The sequence below is a fragment of the Simochromis diagramma genome, unplaced genomic scaffold, assembly GCF_900408965.1.
Source record: "Simochromis diagramma unplaced genomic scaffold, fSimDia1.1 OVJJ01000205.1, whole genome shotgun sequence".
NCBI classification, from domain to species: Eukaryota; Metazoa; Chordata; class Actinopteri; order Cichliformes; family Cichlidae; genus Simochromis; species Simochromis diagramma.
Window position 1 is genome coordinate 11,542,393 of NW_024386782.1, and position 17,761 is coordinate 11,560,153.

General features: G+C 40.5%; 1 protein-coding gene across 2 annotated transcripts in view; it reads left to right on the top strand.

Moving 5' to 3' along the window:
* Window positions 1-17,761, top strand: part of LOC120727897 (ephrin type-B receptor 1-B) — a 170,407-nt gene that overhangs the window by 40,928 nt on the left and 111,718 nt on the right. For both annotated transcript variants that reach the window (XM_040022503.1, XM_040022504.1), the window contains exon 2: window positions 9,285-9,349. In XM_040022503.1, coding sequence (XP_039878437.1) covers window positions 9,285-9,349 — 65 coding nt within the window. The remainder of the gene's footprint in view (window positions 1-9,284; window positions 9,350-17,761) is intronic.

The window sequence follows — 17,761 nt, forward strand, 5'->3', positions numbered from 1 at the left end:
TAACCTAATCTTTAGGAAATAAAGGACTTTCTGTATTGTCTTAATTTGTGCTTCCTTTTAGAAAGCCCTGATATTGTCCCTTTGCTCAGACAGATGGCACCCACAGTTTTAGTTATACAATGGAGGTTTAGCAGTGTCCTGACGGGAGGAGCAGCAGAGCTGTGCTGTTTTGGGTGTTGGGAGCACATTTTAGTGCGTGCATACTTTTTTCAATAGGTTATGCATGAACTTTTTTCAGCTGTTAGTGGGATGCTTGTGCCCACGTTTGGATGAGACGGTCTTGACTGTGTGTGTTTTATTGAATATGAATACTACAAGAACCACAAAGAGACAGAGCGTCTTTGTTTATACTGGTTGCAAGACACAAACAGTGTGGTTTCCAAGAAATGATCCAACTCCACTGTTCAGCTAAGGTTAGATCAATTTCTAGATAAGATAACACACAGCACTGCCTCATGACATGCTCTCCGTCACAGTGTCTCTCCGAGTATCTCTCTTTTTATGAATAGCGAACGCCTTCCTCCTTCCTCTTGCTCCTTCTCACTCTTGTCTTACTATCCACTTTATTTTTTCCTTCATCTCTGTATCTCACAGTTTCTCTCTGCCCTTCATATTGGTTCTGCATATTACAGGATGGTTATCTCAGTTCAAGTGTATTACAGTGTGGCAGACGAGGACATTCATTTCTATCTCCTGCGTTGCCCTACTAGCCTCTGTGTTGTTATAAAAGGCAACTAGGGGACTCACATTGTATTATCATTCAACCTTTGTAAACAATTGAAGTTTATTAATTCATGCATTTATCTCAGTTTAACAGTTTTACACGTTGTGATTCCTCTATCACAATCCAGATAAATGTATATACATTCATGTGAAAAAGAAACTTTTCACAGGGATCTGTAAAACACTAAGTACAACCTGTGATTGGGTATCTTATAGAAAGATTTTTAGCAGCAATAACTTGGAGTAATCCTTTTCATTATGACTTTTTCATTTTTGGAGGAATTTTGTCCCACTCATATTTACTGCATTGCTTCTGTTCCTTTAGGTTTGTGGACATTTTTGTCATTTAAGGTCCCAACACAGCATTTCAATTAAATTGAGGTCTGCACTTTCGTTGCCCATTCCAACGATTTGATTCTTTTCTTTTTCAACTATTCGCTTGGGTTGTAGTGCTTGGGTTCATTGCCCCGTTACATGACCCTATTTGGGACAAACTTTACCTGTTGGACAGATAGCCTCACATTTAACTCAACAATACTTTGGCTTTGGAGTTTGTGGTCAACTCATTGCAAGGAGCACAGGTCCTCTGGCTGCAACACAAGCTCAAATACCACCCCCACCCCCCCACCCTTTATCACCCCACCACTGGTGTAAAGTGTTTGGACTGGTGTATTTGGTTTTCTCCAAATGTGGTGCAGTGCATTATGGCCAGACATCTATACTTTGGTGTCATCTGTCTAAAGGACATTGTTCCAGAAGTACTGTGGTTTGTTCAGGTGTGACTTTGCAAACCTTATCTGTGCTGCCATGTTCAGTTTGGAGAGAAGACACTGTTCTTCAAGCCTTGTAAAAAAAAAAAGAGAGAAAGAAAAAAAGGCCATACTTGTCATTCTTTGTACCGTCTAACATGCTTACTGAGGTCTGCAGAGGTCACTAGGTTACTTAGGTCTTGGGTTCTTTGTAAATTTTCCAAGTATTACACTTGGTGTTGCCTTCAGGTTAATTTGTTAGGATGTCCTGGGAAGGCATTGTGTTCACACACCTCAATGTCCATGTTGCTTTTGTAGAAGTTAACCTGGTGAATTCGATTGCTAGAATAGCTTAGATTAGCTGGCAGCTACTTGCCCTGTTAATTGCCATATAAACAGTAAGAGTCTACTTATTTTTTTCTTTCATTTTCACATGACTGTATTCCAGCACATGCAGGACCTCACTAATTGGTAATTCTTACTGTCCTAATTAGAGTGAGGGGGACTGCACTGGGAGTTTCAATGAATTACATAATTCTGTTCACTCAGCACTTCTTGGTCGACTTGAAAAACACAGATGATTTTACTCACTCTGAATAGCCCATTAGCTATAACTTATAGTGGTAAATGTCAGCCTCACGCAATCCCAGTGTGACCCGGGCATGGTACTTCTCTGTGGCTCATTGTGTCTCTAGGCAGGAGAAGTGATGACAGTAAGCTAGAGCTAACTTCTGACTTTCATGTGAAGGTTAGAAATGTCAAAACTATAGAGTAGACTCATTCTCCTTATGGGAAACTATTAAATTGCAATTTTCTCTATGCTAGCCCTCCAACATAGAGTTTTGCAGAATTTAATTTTCCTATTTTCCATTTTGGTACTAGGAAGGAATCTCCTTGTGCAGTTCTTGTGCTGGAAAGTCATTTTCTTTGTGTCCTTGTGACTCACGTAAGCCTTATCAAACTTTTAGTCTAGTGGGACTGACGAAGTAAATTTTATCCAGCTGTGTCAATAAAGTGATCAAATTTCCACTGAAATGCTTTTATTGGAAGCAACGGAGAGTGGGTAGGAGCAGGAGTTGCAAATAGAATAAATGACAGTGAGTGGGTGTGGCTGAGTGATTGGGAAGCCAGCCAAAGCCTTGTTCCACAGCCAGTGAACCATCGGAGAGTAGTCTCCCTCTCTCTAAATGCTGTTTTGTGAGGTGAGGAGCTTGATAAGAGTTGTAATTACCTCATTTTACTGCAGCAAATTGCCAGGTTTCTTAAAAGCAGACAGGCTGGCTGAGGCAATATCAGCAGTAATGAGTATTGTGATGATTGTGGGAGGGCAGTGCTGCTTCCATCTGGATTATTGCTTGGTCACTGCTGCTGGTCTGCTGCTATAGGAAATCTGATCCTGGGCAGTTTTGTGAGGACAAAATGATTTAGGTTTAATCTTGTTATCAGTTATTAGTATTTAAGATTTTTTCCCTTAATTATTACTTTTAGGCATTAGATAATGCTGTGGATTTCATGTGCTTTTCATTTTTATGAGCTAGAACCCATAATCATGACAAGTAAAACAGAAATAGTTTGACATAATTCATTTTACATGTGAAAAATATAGAATATGTAAAAGTGTAACTAATGTAAAATCATATTATTGAAATTTTTAAGATGCACTTGTACAGATACAAATACAAGCAGAGCTTGTTAGGAAGCTATTTTTTTATTTTTAGAATAAGCTCGGGTCATAAGGTTATGCCAGAGAACCCTGAATAAAGCCTTGAGATCATCAGCTCAGTCTTGTCTCCCAGACTGATGCTTATGATGTGTATATTGGTCTTTTTTGGGCGCGTCTCTTCTCCTTCCTATATTGAAAAGGCTTACGCAGGGGCAGGGTTCGAACCCCTCCCTCGTAGCCTGTCATTAACAGGAGGCAGAGCAAAATACAGACAGCTCTGTGGCAGCGTAAAGGTAAACAGAGATGGCTAAAGTGAAGGAGATGAAAGACGGTGTTAAATGGAGAGTGAAGAAAGTTGCAGGGATGAGGAGGATAAATGATGCACTGAGATTAAGGGACGAGAGGAACGAGGGAGAGATGGGTGGATGAAAAGGGAAGAAAAGAGAGAAGAAGGTGGAGGTAAAGAGAAAGCGGATGGGTGGGTGGGTAGGTGGTGGGGTTATGATGAATTAAAGATGACACTCTCCGGCAGCCTGGTTTCTAAAGATCACTCTGTCTGCTAATGTAATGTTAATGAATGCAAATGATGTGCCTAACCTCTCTCCCCTGACCAAGCGAGGGAAGAGAAAAGAGTGAAAGAAAGGAAAAGAGGGAGAAGAATAGATGAAAAGGTGCAAAGTGGGGGCTTGTGTATAAATGTGCTGTTCCTACATTATGCAGGTAGCTGAGTGACAGACTGACCACTAAGATATGATCAGATGCATGAGACTTTGGTGTTGGTATAGCCTTTGTTTGACCATGTACCTGTCTGTATTTGCCAAGCCTGCCTCAGGGGGGGCTGTTGTGTTTTCCTGCTTCAATACCATAACAACTCTATTACAAACCGGTAACAGCGGGGAAAGAATGTGGCTGCTCACCAAGTGCCGCAAGGTTGAATCTTAAATTGTATGCGACACAGCAGCCCAGATGTGCGAGGCCAAGGTAATGTCACCTTCCTGTGATGATAGGATAATTTCATCAGGTTCTTCAGATGCTGTGTGTTTATTAAATTTCTGCTCTTACAAGACATTCTTCTCAACAGCTGCTGCTGAGCACACTTTGCCTTGTGCTGCCCTGTTCATCTTTATCTTCTGGACTCTCTCTCTTTTGTCTTTCATACGTGTCTGCTCTTCTTCCACGGAGCGAAAATGATATTTTCACACAGCCGTCGTGAGTGACTGTTAGCCAGGCGCGCTATTACTAAATCTGTGTGTATGAGTGTGGGCAATCTGTAATTTGTGAGCCTGTTCGTTTAATGGAGTCTGTGGCTCAGAAGATGCAGGACTTGTGTATCCCATCACTCCGCGCTAATGTCTCGGAGGAGGCTGGCAGATTTTTTTTTTTTTTTCCTTCACTTTTCAAATTTAGTCACATTGTCATTTCTGTCTTCAGGGGGACATTGAAGTAACACATTTCTTTTGATGCATTTCAGTTGCCTGTTCTGTATCTTCTATTTAAAGTAAAAATCCTTCAGTATGAGTGACAGAGCTTTAGTGTGGCACGGAGTAGAGAAGTCTCACATCTGTGTTTGTATGGATTGTCTTCTTTGTTGAACATGGTGACTCAATCAGATATTGCCTTTTTATATTCTTCTTCCCCCTGAAGCAGTACTGTGCCATAACTGCAGTTTCCAAATCTGCTAAATGGCCTTAACCATGCTGGACGTGAAGCGGTCTTTTCTTTCGAAATCAGGGATGCAGCGGGTGAGTGGTGTCTGTCTGCGTGAGACACTTCCACATGATTTGTTCGGAAAATACTTCACTCTGTCAAAACGTTCTTTTTATATTCATAAGTCCCCTGAGTGGACGGCTGATTAGTTTGGGAGATGCAGCATCTTTCGTTCGTGTTTGTTTGTCACTTTGTTTTCAGCCCTGTATTAAGATGCCAGGCTCAGCAGGCTACCATGGGGTTTCATCATTGTTAAGTGCTCATTCCAATCCCGCTGATTTCTCCACTTGGTTTTTCATCTCCGTCTTTCTGTCTATTTGTCTTCTTTTTTTCCCTCTTTTTCATTCTTTATCCGACCATCTTGATTCCATCCCCCCAAGAAAAGATAAACCCCACTTACATAATGTCATCCAAGGGCCTCAGATCTTCTTTCGCTTTGCTGCTACAGTCACAAAGAGAAGACCCTTAAAGCTTTGCATCCTGCATCTGGACGTGATTGTCTCATTGAATTACAAAGTATACCAGCATCCTTGAACAGGAGGACATTGAGGAGTGGGGGGAGGCTAAAGAATAGATGAATGTAAAAGATGGAAAGAGAATGGAAATCCGTGGAGAATGGCCTGCTGTATTGATTGAGGAGCCAGGAAGCTTCAGAGAGGCACTTCGGCACATGTTGTATCGACTAGTGGCCATACAGTCTCAGATTGGCTGCAAAGGAGGGAATTACACAGACATGTTGGCATTCTGACTTTTAAAGCGTAGAATTAAAGTCATGCTTGAGAGCTAAAAGAGGGCAGAGAGATTGGCCAATTCATTTTTGCTGTTGTTCCTTCACTGAACTCCCGTTCTATTGATGTTCTTTAGTGTGTACAACTTCCACGTAATCATGCGTGTCTATGCGATGTATCATGCGACTGCTTGCTGACGTGTAATTGTGCGAAGAGAGCTGCCTTATCGATCTATAATGCAGAGCCCCATCAATGTTTAATGTAGTCTCTCTCACTCTTTCATTTCTCTCCCTCCCTTTCTCTAGCCCCAAATGGTAGGCTGCTTCCAGAACCTACCATTTGGTATTGATCTATCACTTGCTGCTAATAAGAAGGAGCTGTGCTCTCGGGGATTGGGAGCTGCAAGGCCTCATCTGAGTCTTGGCTTTGGCTTGTGACTTTTGGGTTTTGACTGGTACTCTTGCAGTGTTATCCAAGCTACATCCATTGTATGATAAAGGGTAACTAATATTCTGTGATGCAGTTGCAATACAGCCTCGAGCCTTACGGATCCTTGAATTTATTTAAGGCTGGTGACGCCGACACCTACAAGCCATTGTTTTCCAATAGATTTATGAGCCGTGGTTGCTTAGTTAACATTAATCTCTCCATGTTAACAATTTTCACAAAGACTCAACTACTGGTGAAACTGCCTGGTCTTAATTTAGTGGAGCTTGCAGGTGGAGCTGACATAGCAGAATATGAATACAGAAGAAAACACACTGGGCTACCTTCCAAACACTAGGGACATGGCAAGGTCCTTTCCTTGCCTTGCAAATGACTTGCTATAAACTTGGAGTGCGTGGACGACTAATTGCTTTTACAATGCTAAGGAGTAACCCAACATTAAGCTTCTAGACAGACAATAAACATCCCGGGTCCTTGAAATGCAATTTTCAGTAATGTATTGTTTTTAACTGCACTCCATACTGTATTGTGTTTGTGTTGGGGGGGGGGGGGGGGGGCAGAGTACACCCTGGACAGATCGCCACTCCATTACAGGGGCAACAGAGAAACAGGCAATCAACTGAAACTAAAACTCATTATAATAACCAATTAAACTAACAGATTAATTGTTTATTATTTACCCAATATTACCTAATATTAAATAAATTTAAAAAATACCTATACCAAAATTTAATTAGTGTGTAACCTTAGGCTATTTAGATAACTTGTAATTTCAGCAATAAAAAACAATGTTTCCTCTTTTTCGAAGAGATGTTTCGTGTAATTAAGTTGATTTTATAATGAAACTATTCAAATCCACTTATCATTTAATGGATGAATGGTTCACAGAAGTGCTCATTTAAAAGCCCCACACATACACATACACATGCACATACACAAGGGACATTTTCAAAATCTCCAGTGCCAGTGGACAGGTGTGCGAGCAATGCCATGATGGCTGTTCGAGCCCCTCCCCGTTGCTAATCACCACTTAGCATACTCCATTTACTCATCTGCTACTTTGATATTCTGCTAATGGTAGGCATTAGACCACATGACTCTGCTCATCCACCCCTCCCTTGGGCCTTTGACCTTTTTTTTTTTTTTTTCGTTTCCGCATCCTCAATATCTTAGACCGAATCCCCTCCAACCCCAACCCTCCCCCTTCCATTTTAAAAGGAAATAGAAAAAAAAATGGTCGACCAAGAGCCTGTGTGATTTGACTAAAGCTTCTGTGATTTCCCCAGAGAAAGGTTTGGCAGTCCCCACAATGCTGGCTGGCGCTGAGGGCTGTTTCATGCTCCTATCTCCCTAGCTGACAGCAAGTCGTACAAGCAGGCAGGCAGGCTGGAGCTGGCTGGCTGTGGAAACTAGACAAGGCAAGGCTGATCTTAGGGAAATTGAAATACTCTGATGGAAGCCGGGTGTGAACAAGGCTGTCACTGTAGGTGTACACAGAAAATTGCTCTCTAAGTTGGCTGGTGCATGAGCAGAACGGGTGTCCATCTGCGTGTGTCCTAACATGCATTGTGAGTGCTTGTGTGTGCAGGGGCTAATTGGTTTCATGTCTGAGGACAGTTTCTCCCAGTAAGTAGAGATTGAGAATGAAAAGGCTCTTTTCTTCTTACAGGTGGCTTGTCACTCATCCTTACCACAATGTACTTGTTTTTAAATTTTTTTTAACCAACGCTATTGAACCACGGATGACGGGCTTTGAGTGCTCCATCATTTGGAAGGATTTCAAAATGCACAGCGACTTCAGTGAGACTCCAAATTAGCAGCAGCTGCGAGTGCGTGCTTGTTCTGGGGGAGTAGGTAAAGGGAGGGTGATGAGGGACTGGAACCTCTCCTGGAAATCTTGAAAGAGGGCATCGTTGTGTCTATGCATTTAATCAGAGTGAGATTTCTCCCTTATCAACAACACATGTGGGTTGTGCTAGCCAACCATTTGCTGTGAAAGTGGAAGAGCTCCAAGCCAAACACACAACGACCACAGTTCCTATGAAAATTGCACACACACACACACACACACACTTTCTGCTTGTCTACTACAGAATGCAGATCATCACACAAGCATACCATTCACCCTTCTGTCTCGCAGTTTTTAATCTGTCTGGACACAACACAAAACAACAAACACAATGGAATGTATGTCATGGCAGGGGACATCGGAAAATGTGAAATATCCTTTGGTTCACTCTCTGTAATATTAATGTTTTAGGACCGAGGATAAACTGTCTGTTACAGGGGAAATTATCAATCTATCATTACTCTGCTAAGGCCAGCATGTCAGTTAGTCCATCGCTCTATAAATCTGTATTGCAGGGAGAGGGGCAGGTGAGCGCTTTGTGAAAACCGCCATATTTCTCTCTTCTTTCCTTGAGCAACATATCATGTACCAGCAAGGCAGATATTAATCAAAAAAAGAGCTGATAAACTTCTGGTGTGAGCTGCCAGACTTATTTGTCTAAGCTATGTCCCTGAGGATTAGGAAGGGGGCAATCTGTGTTCTCATATTGCACTGATATGTGGCCAGATATGACATGTTGTATAATAAAAGTCCAAACAAAGATAAATCCAATCCTTGAACATTTCTCTGCACTTTTTTTCTTTCTTTTTCAGGCTGTATTGTGTTACTGTTTCATTTTGTGTACCCTAAAGTTATCCAACATAGGTCATCATGTTTTTTGGCAGGTGTTTAGAAAATTAGCTAATTAATCTGAAATTAAAAAACATTTTATGGCTTGCATTTTATATGCGTTTTCATAACTTTAGGGTTAAGGAAAGCTGACGCAAATACATCAGAGCCTCACCTTGGAGGGCTTCTTCATATGTGAAGCCAACTCTTTTTGCCAGGCCATCTGCAATCCTCTTAAAGTGTATTGACATACCCACTTATCTTTCATGCAAATACTTGCACATATATAAGCAGGACAAATGCAGGATGTAGTCTAGTACTGTATATAGCGAGATAACACAATGCAAAGAGTTTTTTTTAGTCTCTCAGAGGTTCCTTCCAGCAAAGTGCCAAGGATTTGTTTCTCGTCTTAACAGAAGAGTAGCAGAGATGGATGAAACACTGTAGGGATTCTTATTTTCTGTTCATCAATGAGTGTCAAGCGATCACTGGGGCTTGAATATAATTTAGCTGTGTGGGATGGTACTCAAAATAGCTTCTGTGTGGCTAACCGCTGGTTCTCTCTCTGTCTTTTTCTTTCTTTGCTGCAGAGACCTTGATGGACACTCGGGTCGCCACAGCTGAGCTGGGGTGGACAGCATATCCTGATTCTGGGGTGAGCCCGTTGTTGCCAACACATGTTTACATAATTAAATAAATCAGAAGTTTCACTTTACACTATTTTTCTGTTTTTCTGGTAAATAGCTTTGTTGGGTATGTGTAACATGACACAGAGCACGTACAGGTTTACAGGCAGACAGACAACTAGGCAGGAAAGCAGGGAGGATGGGAGTTATAGTTATAGACTTAAGCAGTGCCCAATGTAGCTCCCATTATGGGTATTATTTTCTTTGTGTCCTGGTTCATAATGGCTTAATAACATAATGGGTCCACCTAAGTCCCAGAACACAGTACCTAAGTCCCTGTAAATGGAGGCTGGGGGGGATACCATAGACATAATGATACTGTAATGATACATTTATACAGGGAAGTGGAGGTATTAGGATGAAAGAGGGAGGAGGAGCTAAGAGGACAAAAAAATGCTCAGGGCTTTTCAGATTTAAAGGGAACTATCTGCAGCTTTTAGGTATTCTCACAGAAATGGAATGAGCCTAACTGGAACAAAGTGGAACAATATTCCTCTTTTCTCTTTTTTGATTGAAACTCAGTATTATTGCCCTGTTATGCTAATGGAGCGTTTTAAGACCTTGTTTTCTGTATTGTAATTCGATAATTCAATGAAAGGCTCCATAGCACAACAGTGATATGAATCTTACAGGAGCTATCCAGGATAGAAAAGGACTGTTTCCCGCATTTTCTGGGTCTTTAGGTCTTTATGAGGCATTTTACACACGTGTAAAAGGAGCTTTTATTGCTACCGAGCAGAGCTTTGACTCTGTTTAAGCATTAGAGTGTGGCAGGGTTTTTTGTATTCCTCAAGGAATACAAGCTAAAATAACCTGTAATAACCTCGTGTGTGTGAGTTTGCATGTATGGCTGTGATATTGTCATCTGTACAATATCTGGAGTGAGCCCTTCTCATTGTGGTCTCCACAGTTTGTTTTTCTTTTATGGCATGAGCCATGTCGCAAATTCCTTCATGATTAATCAAGAAAACCCCAGTGGCAGATGGAGCAAGTGGACTTGTACATTTTCTTGCATAACAGCCATTGTTAACTGTCATTATCCCCTTCTATGTTTCTGTCTCTCTTTTTGATTTATTCATTTATTTTTTATTTTGTTTACTTTTTACTTTTAATTTTGCCTCGCTGTTGATATTCTCTTCACAAACGGCTAAAACACAAATGTTGGTTAGATACCTTTTTTCTTCAAAAATGTTTAGCCGATATCTCAAATTAGCTGATTGCAGATGTTTGCATGACCAGGATTTCCACTAGCTTAACCGACTGACTTCCTATTTACTACCTACACATATTATGGGCTTAAATAAATGCAACTCTAGTCGTTCCAAGACTTTATAGACCAACTTGATCAAATGGTGAACAGCAGTGTTCACCATTAGCAACATTTGCACGATGTGCAAACTGTAGTAATGCCATCAAAATGATCACGAAGCCAAGTGTTTTTCTTGTAATACGAGCATGCCCTACCAAAAACTGATAGCTTTCGCCACGGCACATAGAGCTGTGTCTCATGTGCAGCCTCAAATCAGCTGCCCACAGATACTGAGAGACCTACATACCTATGGCTGGTGACCATCGCAAAGACACAACACATTTTCCACACATAAAACAGATATATGTTTAAAAGCTGTTCTTAATAAGATCTGACATGCATACCAAAGGTGCAGCACAACAACACTAACAGTTCAAAAATAATAATTGTTTTGACAGGTTCATGTTAAATGTTACACGTGTATTTGAATTGTATTTCTGCCTTTCTTAATGTTCCCTTCTACTGAACAGACAGGCAGTGACCCAGCAACCAACACTTACCAGCTGTGAACAAAAAGTATTTATGGCTTTAAAGGGTAATTAGTCTGGTTGTTTTGGACCAAAACTACAGAAAACAATGCATTAGATTTGAGATTCACTAATGCACCAAAACAATAATCAGCCAAACAGCCATAAAATGCTTCATTTTATTTTCCAAATAAAATAAATTATTAAGCTTTAACATTTTCTCTAAATAAAAATAGAGGGGTGCAAATAATAAAGTTGCTATACACCCACCTTTACCTGACAAATTTTACCTTCCCAAACAAAGCAGGAGCATTTGTACAACAAAACAAGTATCAGGTGCTTATATATCATTTTCCTTTAAATTATAAAATTACCAGATTACAGGACATCAACCTTTTTCTCTTTTTCACTCATCTCCATAATTTTCCTTTTAACTGCTTTGATTCCTTTACTGCTCATACCGAGGCTCACACTGCCTCAGGTTGAGGTTGCTGACATCTGGCTAGCTCTGAGCTCTGGTTAGCTTTAGCTTTAGCCACTTTGCCCTTCTTCAAGTTGGGCATGTTCAGCTGGGTGAAAGTGATTTAAGTGCCTCATTAGGTTTATTTCAAACATTTTTGTGGTGGTTCCCCTACAGTTTACTATGATGAATGATCACAGCCACATGCTAACATGTCATTAACATGTAGATGTGGGTGTGAAAGTGACTACTTGCTTGCACCACTGTGTGCTTTTTGAGCATGCACGAAATGGAGTATCTTGTACACATGTCACATGTGAGACTCATCCGCTGCTTTATGCCTGAGATTTGGAATTACACACTTTGTCAAAAGAAAGCAAACAAACAAACAAAAAGTATTTCTAACTGTTTGTAGACAAGAGCTATTGGTCTCATACTAAACTTTTAACTCTGAATGCGCTAATGTGCAATAAAATATTTATTTTTCAGCTTGACATTGTCACATCTTTATATCTGAAAAGACAAAAAAAATCCAGTGAGACTTGTTGCGTTTAGACTTCTACAGTGCTGTTTCTATCGAAGCAGATTCAGTTTAGCAAGCCCCCAGGCACACAGAGACATATCTGACTTGTCTGAGTTGAGCGTAGTTCAATCCTGCTGCTATTGTAAAGGTTCAGGGAGGGAAAGGCCTGCTGTAGGATGGATACCCAAACTGTTTACTGGTAGAACTTATTACACTATGCAGCTACCGTGACCTTGAGCGTGAGAGATGCAGCATAACTGTGAGAAAATATTCATTATCACGCACACTCACACAATTAATGTAAATCCAGTTTTTAATAGATTTCCCTGCGAGCTGAGATGTAATAACTTAGTCAATATCAGATAAATTCCCACGTGTACAACCCTCACCTCTGAGAGCTGCAGGCAAACCTCTTTATGTGTCATGCAGTTAATTTATCAACAGCCTGAACCTTCAAAAACAATGTTTTATTGCAGCTTTTCATAGCTGAATCAATCATAGCTGCAGCTATAGATAAAGATTGCAAATGCCAATCTTAAAACCAAGACTGTAGCCTGAGGGGTGTGAAAAGTATTGTCATGTAGATACAGTATACTAAGTTTAGCTCTGTGTGCCCAGCCAGTAACTGGGCACTCAATTTGCTACTCTTTATAACCTTAACAACTGCTTCTCTGACACCACACAACAAGAGTCAAAGTGCACACACTGCATGGTTCCTGAGCTATTTGATACAACTCATTAATTTTCTTTAGTAACTTTCCCCTCAGGAGTTTTTAAGCAGTGTATTTGTGTGTCTGTGTGCATTTGTGCGCTTGGCTGACTCAAAGGGTTAATTCGGAAGGACTCCAGAAGCAGTGCCATTAGTTCCAGTGGTGTAAATGCAAGAACATCAGAGTTAGGCATGCAGACATATAATGGAATAGCAGCAGTGTGGTATGGTAGCAGTTTTCTGGAGAAAGAAAGTTAGTTTGGAAGGTATAAAAATGTGGAGAGTAAACAATATAATATTCTTTCATCATGTGCCTTTCCGCTACAGTATTTTTTTTTTATTGTTTCAAATGTCTATTCTAAAGGTTTTTTTTTGCTCACTCTGTCTCACCTTCATCCTTATGCGTCACTCTCATGCTTTTCTCCTCTCCCTTTTCCTTCTGCTCTCTGCCTTGCTCTTATGCACACTACCTACAATAAATAAAATATGGAGTCCCTGAAAGGCAAGTATCCCCCAACCTTGCGGCCATGCGACAAAGAGCAGACATGAACAGCAATGACACACACACATATACACACAGTGACTTAACCAAAGCACAGTTTCTGTTCCTGTTTTCAACAGTCTCTCGGTTTTACTGGGGCAGCTGTGGCTTGAGTGGTAGAGTGGGATGTACTACTAATTGGAAGGTTTGTGGTTTGATTACCCCAGCTCCTCCAGTACACAGTTTTTTGGTGTCCTTGGGCAATAATCTGTGACACAAATTGCCGGCCCAATAGATACTTTAGGTTGTGAGGGGTGAAGATAGTAAATAGAATAAGAGTGCTGTGAATGGGTGAATATAGCTTGTAGTAAAAAGTAGAATAGAAAATAATTTTTAAGTAAATTTAAAAAAAAAAGTGTTAAGCCAATTAAATTTATGGTGAAGAGTGTAATCGCATGAAAAAAAGGTTGGGCACATTTAGACTTTGGTGAATGCAAAAAGGCAACCATGCAGTAAAAGTATATTAAAATGCGAGTATTTCTTCAACTCTGATTGCATTGCTACTTTTTGTCCATTAAACTAAATAAACTTAAATTAAGGAAAAAAAGTTCCCTCTTGTAAAGTCTCAGAATGTCACTTAATCATTAAGCCGTAAATGACAAACTAAGAATGCTAAGTCAAGTACTGTTATTATGTATTTTCAACTGATTACAGCTTTAGAAGTTAAATTCTTTGGCTCAGACCTTGAGTTTGAAGAGCCAGCAGTCATGGGCTCCTCTAAGTAGATGGCTGACAATCTGAAAATGGAACTAAGTGATGTTTACAAAGTAGGTAAAAGCTATGAAAAGCATTCTGTGCCTCCAAATTCTAATGTCTAAAATGTCAAGACGGGGTCATAAAAAATGTCGTGGAGTGGTCCAAGGCACACTTGAAGTTCTGCCGAGATGTACTTCAAGGAACACAAGCTTAATGTGAACTACTGACTCAGTAACTGTTGCATTTGCAGCTGTTAGAAAGTCAATGACTTATGATTTAACTTAAAATAAATGTAAAACTGTACTGACATTTCAGCAAAGGCCGGTCTGCCAGTATTGTTTATAATACTCTGGCTGCACTGAAGTGCAGTAGGACACCAAAAATATGTACTTGTACTAAAAATGGTCAATCCACGCCTCAGATAAAGCTGATGAAAAGTGACCAAAGCACCCCTAATAGATTATCTGGTTCATTCAGAAGAAATGCTGAAATAATGCTACTTGCTAATGCTAATAATTGTCCCTACTAATTTTGGAAATTTTGGAAAAGTAGCAGCAGGGAACCTGTGTTGTTGGTTAAAAAAACAAATTGTAAGCAAGTAAAAAAAAAATGTTGTTGAAAGAAAACGTTTCAGGCTGGTAACTTTAAAAAAAATGAAGTGAATGAAGGAGAATTCAAAGTCATGTGATACTAAACTTCATGTCATTTATTTTTTATCTTTTTAAAATAATTTTGGTAAAATGGGAACCAGACATGCACGACTGTTTTCATTTTGGATTGGGTGGATGAAACTAGAGGAGAGTGTATGGAGGCAGCGAGAGGGTAAAAGTAGAGAGACGGCTAAAAAAGAAATGTGATAGTGATGTTCGAGGGGCTCCGGGATCAGGAAGGGGTTTGGGGGAGGATTAGAAGAAGCTGGAGTGAGAGAGGATGAGGGATCAACTGTGTGAATGGGGCAAAAAAGCCTAACCCTTTGGCCCCTCAACATTCAGCTGTGTGTTTGTGTGTGTCTGTGTTAAACAAAGCTTGGTTTAACTCATGTGAGTCAAGAAGGTCACAATTTGACTCCAAGCATTAAGAGGAAGATCCTAGGAAGGGTGGGTGGGTGCTGGGAGGGTCGGACCCGCGATCAGCGGGTGGCAGTGGCTGTGGGTACTGTAAACTGTTGTGAGGCAGACCAGGTTGGTTGGATTGTCAAAGGCTTAGGAAAGAGAGGGCTATGTGTGTCTGTGTGATTGCGTGGGTGGGTGGAGGTGGGGTTGGTGTGCAAAGGAACATGATAGACTGGAAAGCTGCAGCCAAAAACAGACAAACTGAAGTAAATGCTCTGAATGAAATGAATCATTACTGACATGAATCAGTAATAGCATGGTTAATATTGTTGCAAATATATGCCATTTATTAATTAATTAGTTAGTGTTCTGCTTATTATTAGCCCATTATTTGAAATAGAAAGAGGGCTGTTTCATTTACCTTTAAATTTACCTTTTGCATCTGTGGAACAAACTCGGATAATGTTAAATATTCAAGTTTGTTTACTAGTTAGTATTTAACTCAGATAATCTTACATATAATATGTATAAAATCCTCGGTGGGATACTTCAGCTAGTTACTGTCGATAACTTTGGCTAGCTGGTAATCATTTGCTGTGTGGATTTAACACGGTACATTTATTTGCTGTTATGCCAACAGAAAATGCACTCGTTTATTTATTTTTCACCTTCAGTGACATGAAGAATCACTGAAGGTAACAATGTCCCAGTTGTGTCCACCCGTTTTTATAGTTCCCCCGTGTTTCCGTGTTATGAAATTGTAGAAAATGTAGTGAAAAATGTCTTTTCTCAAGCTGTAGTGCATTGAGGATTCGGGACCACCAAGGCAGCGTAAAATGGGGCGTGAGACAGACAGCGTGAGATAACGAGGAGAGTTTGGAAGCGCCCCTCTCTATTGTTGTGGCAGGTGCATAAGATGGTTTGGAGAAGCAGTGGAACTCATCATAATATGTTTGTTTGGATTTACTCTCTCTTGTTCTTCCACATGTGAGATTGTGTGTGCTCAGGCATACATTTGAGTGGCTGAGAATGTTGTATATCTGCACCTGCATATGTGAGCATGCACAGGTGCTGGAAGAGGAGTACCATTTTTGGGCGTGCCCTATATGCTCCCCCCTGTTGTGTTCGGTGCTTCGGCAACGCTCCTGCGGACCTTAACTGCACAGGTGTCAGCATACACTCAGCATTTCCTAAAGAGCACAGATAGATCCATAACGGCCATTTCACCATCTGCTGACCAGACTCAATATACCTCAATTATTCATACCCTGAAAGACAGACAAACACTGGGTCAATGGAGATAAGGGAACACAGGAGGGAAAAGTAAAGTGAGGGAAATGAAAAAGAGAAAAGGGCAGAGAGAACAGAAAAGGGGGATGATTGAATATAGATGGTCAAAGAAATGGGGAGAATTCATGGAACGTAACACCAAAGCAGCACTGAAGGAGAAAGGACAAAAGTCATATCTATACCTATACTGAAAGTACTTACACTTGTATCCAGGGTCAGCCTTTAAGCAGAATTTAAATGATTTAAAATGCTAAGTCATTGGCTAATTTAGTTGTTTTAAGGTTTTTCCGATCCTGCTTCTATTATTGATTTATTCATACCTTAAAAATCGGGTTCAAAGGGCAAAGGGAAAAGTTAAATAAGGAAAGTGGGGGGAAAATGGCAGAGAGGAACGGACAAAGGGGCTGCTTGAATGTAGATAATATGTGTCAGAAATGATGAAGGGAAAGGAGATCAAGGACGCGTGTGCAGGAATGAGAGAAAGAGGGATGGAGGTGAACTCTGAACTTAGTGGGCTCGAGCTGAACTGGAATGAGAAGAAAGGAAAAAATGACTGTGAGTCACGCTGGCTTCACTTCAGAGGCCAGGTGAGAAGAGTGCCTTCATTACATACACGGAGACCCACATACCTGTGCATACACACACACATGCTGGATGTCAATTTAACCGGACATAAGCACATGCTCATCATTACACATTCACCCACATAACTCTTTATAAACTCTTTGGGAATATGGTTGAAAAAAATTGGATGCACGTGCACATTTGTGCAAATGCGCACACATACATATAGTAGACATTGTCATACCAGTGGGAGACCTGTTTCATTTTACCTCCATGATTACAGAGTGTGATTTAGTTGTGAAGCCAGACATCTGAATTTGCTCTGAGCTCAGACGCGGGCATATCTGCCCAGCGTGAAGACTGGAACGGTAATACAACGAATCACTCAGATCACAGTGCATTCATGGCTCTCTGTCGGAGGGTTTTGCGTGGATGTAAGTCTTTGCTTGGGCATTTGTGCGTTTGTGTTTTCTTAAAAGTCTTATCCAGCGTTACCTCTCAATATTTTCTGTACGCAAATGAGACTTGGTCAAGACAACGGCGTCTACGTTTGGTCACAGAAAGATAAAAACGATACACTGTTTGGGAACTGTATGCCACAATTCCATAATATTTCTCCCTCCCATTATTATTTTTTCACCTTTCCACCATTATTTTTAAATATTCCCTTTTGGAATGAAATAACATGTGGCTGCCTCAATTATTGATTTCCATCCTTTGGATTCCCTCTGCATAAATGTAGGAAGTGACTTGGATGTTTTTTGGAAACC